Source organism: Mirounga angustirostris, unplaced genomic scaffold (genome assembly GCF_029215605.1).
Source record: "Mirounga angustirostris isolate CCGP_5_RB_7025 unplaced genomic scaffold, mMirAng1.0.hap1 SCAF_5, whole genome shotgun sequence".
In the NCBI taxonomy this organism is placed as follows: domain Eukaryota; kingdom Metazoa; phylum Chordata; class Mammalia; order Carnivora; family Phocidae; genus Mirounga; species Mirounga angustirostris.
In genome coordinates, this window is record NW_026991713.1 from 12,111,866 (window position 1) to 12,123,203 (window position 11,338).

Here is an 11,338-nt window from a genome sequence, read left to right on the forward strand (position 1 = left end):
CGAGCCCCGCATTGGGCTCCCTGCTCCGCGGGATGCCTGCTTCTCCCTCTCCCACTCCCCCTGCTTGTGTTCCCTCTCTCGCTGTATCTATCTCTGTCAAATGAATAAATAAAATCTTAAAAAAAAAGAGAGAGAGAGAGATTATTAAACAAAAACAGAAAATAACAAGTGTTGGCAAGACTGTGGAGAAATCACAACACTTGTGCTTTGCTAGTGAGAATGTAAAATGGCACAGCCAACAGCATGTCAGATCCCCCAAAAATTTAAAAATAAAATTACCCTATGGAATTACTGGCAATTCCACTTCTGGGTATATATGCAAAAGAACTGAAAGCAGGGACTCCAGCAGATATTTGTCTTCCCATGTTCATAGCAGCATCAGTCACAATAGCCAAAAGGGTAGAAACAACCCAAATGTCCATCAATGGATGAATGGATAAACAAAACATGTGGGATATGGAATAGATATACAAAATATATACAATGAAATACTATTCAGCCTTCAGAAGGAGTGAAGTTCTAACACGTGCTACAACATGGATGAATCTTGAGGACATTAGGTTCAGTGAAATAAGCCAGACACAAAAGCAAATATTATACGATTCGTTTCCATGCGGTTGCTAAAGGAGTCAAGTTCATAAAGATGGGAGGTAGAAGAGTGGTCACCAGGAGCAGAGGGGTGGACGAACTTCCGGGGAGTCAGTGCGTAATGAGCACAGTTTCTGTTTGGGAAGATGAGAAAGTTCTGGAGATGGCAGCCAAACAATGTGAATGTACTTAATACTGCTGAATTGTACATCTAAAAAAGGATGAAAATGGTCAATTTTATGTGACGCATATTTTACCACAATTAAAAAATATATGTGTTCAAGGTCAAATTGGAAACAGTAAAAACAAAAACAGAAACAAATGGCATATAAAGAATACTCTCCAGAAAGGTGTTGCCCAAAAGCTCATGAAAATTGTGAACAATTAAAAGGGAGGAGAAAAATAAGGGGGCGCCTGGGTGGCTTAGTCAGTCGAGTGTCTGACTCTTGATTTCAGCTCAGGTCATGATCTCAGGATTATGGGATTGAGCCCCACATCAGGCTCTGTGCTCAGCCAGGTGTCTGTTGGGATTCTCTCTCCCTCTCCTTCTCCCTGTCTTTCCCCTCGCTCATGCGTGCCTGCTCTCTCTCTCTTTTTCTCTCTCTCAAATAAATTAATTAATTAAATCTTTTTAAAAAAAAGAAATAAAATTGTGAACAATTATTTTGCAATTAATTTTTTTAAAGCAAGTGTAGCAGTTTCCTGTACAATACAAGAGCAAAACAGGGCTCTCAGGCTCAGTGAAGACACAGCAAGACAACAGGAGGAAATGAAGAGGAAACTGGTCAAGCATAGGAAAAAAGAGATGAGAAAAATAAAGCCATCGCAAAAATAAGAACGGGCTCCAGGAAGAATGAACCGTGTTTTCAGGGTGATAGCCTTTCTTACATCTCGTAAAAGCTCTAACGATTATAGATTTGCACGCAGGCGGGAATCACGGGTTCACCAGAAAGGAATGCAGGGCGGGTAGGGGCATTGATTGACTTCTCGAGGACAGGATGGCTTTCCTTCAGGCAGCTCACTCACAAAGCAGGTGTACGAAGCCTGACGCACGCGTGGTGGGCCATAAGTCAGGCTTTGGGTTTGAACAAAGCTTCTAACAGTCACATTGGCTTGGAAGGAAATCTCCAATGGCTTCCCGCGTATCTCAGGCCTTCAGAGGGTTTTTTCTGTCATCATTCTGCTCCTGAAGAACTTCTGAGAAGAAATGAGAACAGCAAAAGCAGGAAGCACAGTGGCATGGCAACTATTTAACCCCCGCGAGGGTAAGATGTGGGAAATGGGACTGGCAGGCTGTGGTCTGAAATGGGGACAGTGGCTCTCTTTCCCCTCCACGCTTTAAATCTTTCCCGTTTCCCATGATATATTTCACTACTGTAATTGGGGGGGGGGGGGTAGGTGGAGACTCCTCCTTTCCCGTCATAGGGTCCTTCTTTATTCAGGGATCCCCATTCAGGGACTCTATTTTAAGAAAAGAAATCGTAATAATAACGCAATAAGCTTTTGGCACACAGATATTCATTTTACCACTATGCATAAAAAAATTTTTTTGAAATAATCTAAATGTCCCTGAAAGCGGAAGGCATCTAGTGTAGCCCTTGCTTTTCCTCTTCTGGCTCCTTTCTCCCTTCCCGTACCTTACAGCGCCCACCGCTCAGGCCCCATCCAGCACAGGCAAAGGCACGTGACCCAGTCCTGACCAATCAGAGCGGCCCCTGGACCTCTGCCCCGCCCCTTTCCCCTTGGGAGCACCCAGTGGGAATGGGGTGCACTGGGTTGCGGGGGGAGGCTTGGGGGAGGGTTCTTGTCTGAACCTGGTGCAGGCCTGCCTGAGAAATGGAAAGGCAAATACCTGATGACATCCTTTTTTGTCCTCTGGATCCAGACACACCTGAAACCCGCTGTACCCCTAAGCTGGCTAAGCACACGAGTCAATAAACTCCCTTTTTTGTGTAAGCCAGTTTGCGTGGCTTTTGGCTACTTAAAACAGAAAGTGATGACTAACATATGTCTAATTTAAAAGATTGTATATATAATCAAGAGAATATTTCGTAACATAAAAAAAGTCTATAAAAACTAAGTGAAATAGAGAATGGTAGGAAAATATTGTGAAGTGAAAACAGCAACCTAGAAAGTTCTAGATCTGTAGGCAAAGGAGGGAATTGAGAATGAGAGAGAGAAAACTCTGGGTTGCAGAAAAAAATCTAGGATTTTTATCTAACGCAGCCTTGAGGGAGGGTCCCCAGCGGGCAGTCTCAGGACAAGTACGGAAGGCAGGCACTTGAACATTCTACACCAGACTGCCAACAGTCGTCACCCTTGGTTGATGTATTATCCCTTTTTTTTTTAAAGATTTTATTTATTTATTTGAAAGAGAGACACACAGTGAGAGAGGGAACACAAGCAGGGGGGAGTGGGAGAGGGAGAAGCAGGCTTCCCGCCGAGCAGGGAGCCTGATTTGGGACTTGATCCCAGGACCCTGGGACCATGACCTGAGCCGAAGGCAGATGCTTAACGACGGAGCCACCCAGGCGCCCAGTTGATGCATTATTTCTAACTCCTGTGTTTTACTTGACTGAATTTTATTTTATTTTACTATTTTTTAAGATTTTATTTATTTATTTGACAGAAAGAGCACAAGCGGGGGAGCAGAAGGCAGAGGGAGAGGGAGAAGGAGAAGCAGGCTCTCGGCTGAGCAAGGAGCCGGATGCGGGGCTCCATCATGACCTGAGCCGAAGGCAGATGCTTAACCGACTGAGCCACCCAGGCGCCCCTGCCTGAATTTTTAAAAAGTTGTATTTAATGTCCATGCACTGCTTTCAAAACAGCAGCTAAAACATAAGAAAGAAGTAGGTTGAAGATAGGTGATGCAGGAAGCCTGGAGAGGTCCTCACAGTTTCTGAGGAATCCTAAATTGCTCTGAACTCGGGGAGGAGAGAAGGGCTCCTGGGCCTCTCTCTTTCCTGATGGAATCTGGTCGAGCAGTTTCCAGTGACGTCCTGTTGTGTGCAAACCCAGGTCTTACCCAGCATTACCCTGGGTGCCGGAGGAAGGGAGCAGAGCAGGCAGCTGGCCACGGAAAGGTGAGCACAAGATGCCCCTCACCTCAGGGACCCTCCTGTCCTATCCTCTGCATTTAATATAGAGCCCGCACCAATCGACACATGCTTCATGAGGACCTACTGTGTGCGCGTGAGTGAATGGGGCATCGGAGAAGCAGCGGGAAAGAGGCGGCGCCCTAGAGAAGGGATGGGGGACAATGAAGAAGCAGGGTGGTGAAGGAGAGGCAGGACAGATGGACCTCGCCACACTCACTAGCTGACCGCGCCCTCAGGCCCCAGTTGGACCTCCCGATTGCTAAGTCCTAGGCATCGCCTCTGCCAACCCAGCCCGCCCCCACCGTGTCCCCTTTTAATTCTGCTCAGAGTCCTCTCCTGTCACCTGAGGTCCTGCTTCCCCACGCCTGCCTGGAGGTCAAGCCAGAGACCCCGTGGCTCCGCCCGAAGACGAGCTCCTGGGCCTTTTCTCTTGGAAGAGTTTCTGTAAAGAAACAAAAACACCAGTCACAAGAGGGCTTGCAAGGGAGGGCTCGGGGGGCAGCCTGGCAGGCTGCTCTGGGTGCTGCCTCTGCCGGCAGGCTTCCTGGCTTTGTATCCTGACTCTGCCACCCCCTAGCTGTGAGCACTTGGCGAGTCACTGAAGCTCCCTGTCTTTGTCAGCTGGGGCTGTCCTAGCGGAATAGCACAGACTGGGTGCCTTATATAAGGGGAATGTGTTTTCTCCTAGTTCTGGAGGCTCCGGCCAGTTGGGTTTCTGGTGAGCCCTCCCCCTGGCTTTGGAGATGGCCACCTTCTCGCCGTGTCCTCCCACGGACTTTCCCTCTGTGCGGGCGCAGGCAGAAAGAGAGAGCCCTCTTGTATTCCCTCCTCCTCTTAGAAGGACATCAGTCTCATAGGATCACCCCTTCCTATGACCCGATTCAGCCCCAGTCGCCTCCCAAAGGCCCCACCTCCAAATAGTCACTCTGGGGCTTCAACCTATGAAGGTGCAGGGACACATTTCAGTCTGTAATGCTCCCTGTGGCTCAGTGCTCTCTGTTGTACACCTGGGAAGACCCTCTTCCCAGCCCATGGACCTCAAGGAGCAATGAGAGAGAAATCGAAGGCATGACCAGGTCTGTCCAGGAGAGGCGCCATTATCATCAAGAGGCACCTGACATCATTTGGACCCCCCGGGCCACCAGGTGCCCCAAATCCTCAGGAACATCCAAGCAAACTTCACACACACACACACACACACACACACACACACACACACACGCCAGCTCCCTTAACTCCCTTTCTTTAAACCTTGGTGCCCATCAGCCCCGGTTAAAGCTTCTCCCCTCCCTCCAGCCCTACCCATGAAGGAGATGTCAGCCTCACCTGCTGCTGCAGGCTCTCATAGAGCTGGGTGAGTTCTGTCAGCTTCCTTTCTAGCTCCCGCGCGTGGGCCCTCAGCTCTTCTGCCATCTTGCTTCCTTCTCCTTTCTTCAGTTGCTTCCAGTCGGTCAGGAGGGTGACCACGTCCTGGTAGAGGGAGAAGCCAGCCATAGCACTACACAGCATGCGAGCATTTTTCTTTATCAGCACTGCTGTGCCCTTAAAGGCCCTTTGCAACTGCATGCTCCTTCGGGCCGAGACTTGGCCAGTGGTCAGGAGACGCTTGGCTGCAGTGGCCAGACGCGGGTGGGCTCTGGCTCTCTGAAAGGCATGGATGTTCCTCTTAACATCCATGATGTTACTTCCACAATCATAGGCCTTCTTTCCGACACTCATGATATAGACCATCTTTCCCTGAGCCTCCTCGACCTCATGGTTATGGGTAGACACTAGGGTGCTGGCTTGAGTTCGGGCTTTTTGACTTTGAAAGTGTTCCATAACATTGGTGAAGATGCTGGTGAACCCGGCTGCTGTCCCCAAAACTTTACCAACAGCAGAGAGCACCAGACTTCCTCCTATTGTTGATGGGACGAGGACCAGACCCAGGATGCTCATGGTGTCTGAGACCACAGTGATGGAGGTGGCCAACATGTTGGTCTTGGTGAATGTTCTGTGGGTTGTGTTGATGTCATCTGCAAGGGCATGGAGCTTCTTGATGTCCACTTCTAGCTCTTCCTTGATGATGGGAAACTCTTTCAAAAATATTATTTCTTCAGCTGACAGATCCTCATCTTGTTGCTGCACATCCTCACACAGAAGACTGTCATCCTGGTCCCTGTGGGTGAGCAAAAGAAAGGTTTTGCTTAAGTCTCCCTGATGAGAAAGTCACATTCTTAGTCAGGCTCATTGTGGTTTCTGGGTGTTCTTGCCACGCCTGCCTCTGAATTCGTCCTGCATCTCCCTGACACCTCTGTTACCTCTCACCCGGCCATGGAGAGTCCCAGAGCATTGTTGGGAGCTGCTGCTTCCATGAAGAGAAGAAACACACATAGTAGAGACTTCTGGAGGGACACATGGGAGAAACACAGCCTTGCCTAAGAGATGGAGAAGGTAGATTAGTCCCGGGGGACATGTTCAGCCTTGTTCAAAGAGACTGTCACCCAGGAGGGACAGTGAGGAAATGCTAAGATCTGAGTCAAGATAAAGAACCTGGGACTAATGGAGGGGCAGGTGTGGGAAAAGCAGGAGAAAGAGGAGACCAGGTCGAGGGTCCTGTATTTGTAGAGGTGAGTCAGAGGAAGGAGGCGCCATATTGTACAATGCAGCCTACACTCCCACGGCCTTGAGTCTGGCTGCTGTGGTGGCCTTTGCCTCCATCTGGATTTGAACACCGAGAGGGCTGAAGTAAATTATCACTAATATTCTGAAGGTTCTCCTTGGTACTTCGCCAGTTTTACTTGACGACTCAAGCAGATGGGTTGGGTCCTTCATGGAAGATGTCAGGGACAAAGGGCATCTCCTCCCCAGTGTCTCACAGTACAAAGTATTAAGGGATCTTCATCACCCCAGAAGAGTTTGGCCTTTATGGGAGAACAGTATCAGGGAGGAGCAAACTGACTCCTTCGGGCACTTTCCTCAAACCAAGGGCTGTTGGTGCATCTCCTTCAGGGTGAGCTTAGGAGGCCCAGTGATGACGGATTCCCTGGCCCAGAGGAGAGACTCAGAACTGGAAGGAGCCCTAACCAGGGTACAAGCTACCACCTTTACTTTTCAGCGGAGGGAACAGAAGCCCAGAGAGGAAAGGGGACTTGCGCGAAGGGATGCGTGAGATGAAGATGGAGCTCCGAGCCCACTGCCATTCTGGGCAGTTTTTCTCTCCTCTGTCAGCTGATGTCAGGAATTCCTCACTGAAGTGTATATATATATATATATATATACATCTTTTAATATCTTTCTCTCTCTCAACACACGCACACAATTTCTCAATGGAAGAGGTAAAAAACCAAATATACTTCCAAGGAAACCCCTTAGCATTAATAACGAATGAATTTAGGCCCAATGATCAGTTAATCAGCAGCTGTAAATCAGTTCACAGAGCAGAAGGTTGCCAGGGGCTTGCAGGGATAAGGGGAGGGATGAAGGCTAGGAGGGAGGCCATGGCTGAGGACCCCTAACCTTTGCGATGCCACAACCCAGCCCTCCATGCCCTTGTGTTTCCTCAAGGGAGCGGGGGCAAGGAGACGAAAGGACAAGGAGGTACAGAGATTGACTACCCCACTTTGCGTCCACTACTGAGTTTTGTCTTTAACATGGTTGAGAGAGAATGGGAGTTAGACTTCTTGTGCTTTTGAATGAACCCGAATGTCTCCGATGCGGGCATTTCCTGTGCCGCCATCCTCACGGGGGACAGGTACAGCGTGGTGGTCCAGCTCTAGAAGGCACCATCTCGCATAAGCTCCCCTGGCTCGCTCAGCGAACATCTGTTGACTGTCCGCATTGTGCTGGAAGCTGGTGGGGTGACGTCTGCTGATCTGCGGCTCATCGGGCCTGAATTCTTCAATGCAGTGACACCCATGGGCTCTTTCAGTAATGGCTGAGGCCTCACGGGCCTCCCCTCTATGAGCGGGGCAGTTTCTGCCCTTCCAGGCCTATTGCCCGATGTCGGGCACCTGACTGATCTGGCCTTCTCTCCAAAATATTCAGTGTAGGCCGTGGCATATTTGTTTCCCCGTCGCATTGCAGGAGGATGCCTGGAGCATTTCAGCAGAAGCCGCCCTCCCCAGGGACAAAGCTCTCCACCTTACCTTGGGCATTCTGTCCCTGCCTCGCTGTCCAGAGGCTCCTGCCACCCCAGAGTTGAGCTCATTTGGTCCATGGGAGAATTAGAGGTGCCCTCGTGAGTCACTGGTGCAACGTTCTGCTTGGACACCTGGAAAACAAGGTTACTGCAGGTGCCAGGAAACCATGTGAAGTTCAAGGTTTGCGGCGGGATTTTAGGTTATGTGAAATCAAAGTAATAATGAAATACTGACAATATACTAAATATTTGCCAACTACCGCCAGTACATTTTATAGTGTGGTGTCGCAATATATATTCTATTTATAGAAACTTTATTCATAATTCCCAAAACTTGGAGACCACCAAGATGTCTTTCAGTAGTGAGGAAACAAACGGTGGTCCAGCCAGATAAAGGAGTATTATTATGATTCAGCACTATAAGAAATGAGCTATCAAGCCATGAAAAGACCTGGGGGAACCTTAAATGCATTTTACTAAGTGAAAGTAGCCAGTCTGAAAAAGCTACGTTCTGTGTGATTCCAACTACAGGACATTCTGGGAAAGGCATAATTCTGGAGACAGTAAAAAGAGCTGTGGTTGCCAGGGGCTGGCGGGAGGGAATGAGGAATAGACAGAGCAGGGAGGGTTTTTAGGGCAGGGAGACTATTCTGTCAGCTCTTGCAATGGTGGATAGATACATGTCATTTTACATTTGCCCAAACCCATAAAATACACAACACCAAGAGAGAACCCCAATGTAAACTATGGACTCTGGTTGATAATGATGTGTCAATGTAAGCTCACCAGCTATAACAAGTGTCCCATTCTGGTCTGGGATGTTGATAGGGTGGGGGGAGTGCTGTGCATGGCTGGGGGGGTGAGGGGAGCCAGGGGGCATATGGGAAATCTCTGTACTTTCCCCTCACTTTTGCTGTAGATCTAAAACTATTCTAAAATATGAAGGTTATTTTTTAAAAAAAGAACCAGGCAAACATGCAGATACAAAAAGGGAGCAAAAAGCAAGCATAATTCATAGTTTAAAAAAAAAGGAAGGAAGGAAGGAAAGAAAGGAAGGAAAGGAAAAGAAGGGAAGGAAAGGAAGGAAGGGAAGGAAGGGAAGGAAGGAAGGAAGGAAGCAAAGAAAGAAAGAAAGAAAAAAGAAAAGTCTGAAAACCACCCCAAATGGACTAGTTAAGTATGTGGTTTATCTAACAACGAAATAGTATGCAGTCATTTAACCAAATGAGGCAAATCCATATAAACAGAGGGAAGGCTCTCCAGTGCACATTGGTACATGAGAAGGCAGGGTATAGGATTCTGTATTCTGTGCTCCCATTTGCATTGAAGAAAGACACATATGTTTGTAGAGACCAGAAACTAGCAACACTGATTGGATTGGGGGTCAGGGATGAGATGGAAGCTTGCTTTTCATGCTTCATCCTTTTATACTTTCTATCAATCACTTTTGCCATATACCTGCCTGTGATGCCTTAATTTTTTTTTAAGACTGTCCCCGCTAGCAGGTTGAATAGTGGTGTCCCTCCAATTCGCGTCTCCCTGGAACCTCACAATGTGACCTTATTTAGAAATCATGTTCCTGAAGATGTAATTAGTTAAGGATCTTGAGATGAATTCATCCTAGTTTGGGGGAGGCGGGGTGGGGGGGAGCCTAATTCCAACGACTCCTTACAAGGAAAGGACACAGACACACGGGAGACGGGTGCGTGATGACCGAAGCAGAGATGGGGGTTAAGCTGTCATAAGGTCAGGCTTGCTTGATTCACCAGAGGCTGTGAGAGGTGAGCAAGAATTGATTCTTCCCGAGAGCCTTTAGCTGGAGGACGACCTCTCTGGCACCTTGATTTCAGACTCTGGCCTCCAGGATTGGGAGGGAATCCATTTCCATTATTTTAGGCCACCCAGTTGGTGGCACTTTTATTCCGGCTGCCTGAGGAAAGGGACACATCCTCTCTCATCTCTTCTCCTATATTTGGTGCTTGGCCTCAGAGTGTATGTCAGAAATGATACCTGAGCTATGCCTTCTCTCTCCCGGTCATCTTTCTCTCCCTCTCTACTTCTGAAAGAACTTAGAAAAAAAGTCTTCCCAGTCTAGCACCGGTCGGGGGAGGGGCATCCCCAGCCAGCAAAGGTGAGATGTAACTTGATCTGTCCCATCACCTTCATAATCCTGTTTCCACTTAAACTTCAAACAGCCCAGGAAGAGAGAATCCTACCCTGATTTACCATCAAAGAAGTTGAGCTTCAGGCCTTTCCCGAGGCCAGAGCCCTGACAGGACGGGGATGTGGACCCCGGTGGCCCTGGTCCCAGCTCTCTGTCCTGAGCCAAGTGCCTACAGCCTCGCTCCTCCGCCTGCTGTCTCGCTGAGGGCTCGGGTGCCCAGGGACAGGAGGACCCCACCCTGCGCTCTGTCCTTACCTCTCTGGGGCCTCTGGTCCGGCGGGGGGCTGAAGCAGAGTCTCCAGCAGGTTCTGCCGCCCGGGGGGGAAAGCCCGAAGCTCTGCAGACCTCTTCTGAGTCAGCTGAGAACCTGGGTCTGGGCTCTGCAGGCACAGAAATGGTACGAACTGAAGCAACATTTCGGGGAAGAGCAGGGCTTACTGAGAAATGGTTTTCACTTTTGCTTTCCTTCTTTGCCTCTTTCTCTTCTAGCTGTGCAGTGAAGCAAAGCAGCAGAACTGTGGGCAGAGGCCCAAGCCCCCCTCGCCCTGCCCTCGCTGTGTGCTGGGCGCCAGGACAGTGGCCAGTAAGGTGAGGGCTCAGTCTAGGGGACCACGGGGAGCTGTTCCTCACCAGTGCTTGGCTTCGATTCCCCAGCTGTGAAATGGGTCTCAAAATAGTTCTTGCGGCTCAGAGCCGTGGTGAGGAGCGAGTCCTCAGCGCCCAGCGTGGACTGAGCGCCCCACAGATGCGTCACCGGTGGCTGCCGTGGGTGCTGTCACCGGGCTCTCCCTCCCTCTGAGCTGGGGACAGGCGAGGGCCGATGCCTCAGATCTGTAACTGTGACTTGCAGAAGTCGCTGGAACCCGAGACCCGTTTCGGTAATTCGTGTGGTGGAGGGACCTGACCCTGACCCGCCCGGGTGCAAGGACGTGGTTCTTGCATATCCTGCTTCATTCGCACCTTTGTGGTTTCCCTGAGAAATAGTAGCGTGTGACCAAACAGGGCGGCGAGGGGGTTGCAAAACCTTTGCAGAACCTTTCCCCAAATCCAGACCATGGGAAACTCTGAAACACATCTGGCCCCGAAGGTTTGAGTACAGGATTGTGGTTGTGAGTCTCCCGAGTTGCAGATGGCGAAACTGAGACCCTGGGGGGCGGGGGGGAGTGGCATGGGTCAGTGGCTTGCCCATGGTCACCCAGTTCTAGCCTCCATGTCTGTAGGAATAACCTGCGCAGTCATGGGCTGAGATCTGTGTCTCCGTGTGTGGGGGGGGGGGGGGGGGGGGGAGTGTGGGCCGTGTGGTTTGTGCACGTCGATAAGGCAGAAAGCCCTGGGTTGACTCCCCAGCCCTCCCGAAGGCCACACCGG

The 11,338-nt window shown here is 49.7% G+C and overlaps 1 protein-coding gene across 2 annotated transcripts; it reads right to left on the reverse strand.

Moving 5' to 3' along the window:
• Nucleotides 1–1,379: 1,379 nt before the first annotated feature.
• Nucleotides 1,380–10,740, reverse strand: APOL6 (apolipoprotein L6). 2 transcript variants are annotated; one of them, XM_064590645.1, is made up of 5 exons: nt 10,601–10,740; nt 10,226–10,350; nt 7,814–7,938; nt 5,013–5,844; nt 1,380–4,128 (listed from the first exon to the last, which is right to left on the reverse strand). In XM_064590645.1, the coding sequence occupies exons 3-5, from the start codon at nt 7,882–7,884 to the stop codon at nt 4,063–4,065; spliced, it is 969 nt and encodes a 322-aa protein (XP_064446715.1). In that variant the 5' UTR covers nt 7,885–7,938; nt 10,226–10,350; nt 10,601–10,740; the 3' UTR covers nt 1,380–4,062. The 2 variants fall into 2 exon arrangements, with proteins under 2 accessions (XP_064446715.1, XP_064446714.1); XM_064590644.1 differs by lacking the exon at nt 10,601–10,740 and having other exon boundaries at nt 1,390–1,785; nt 4,030–4,128; nt 10,226–10,525.
• Nucleotides 10,741–11,338: the final 598 nt, after the last annotated feature.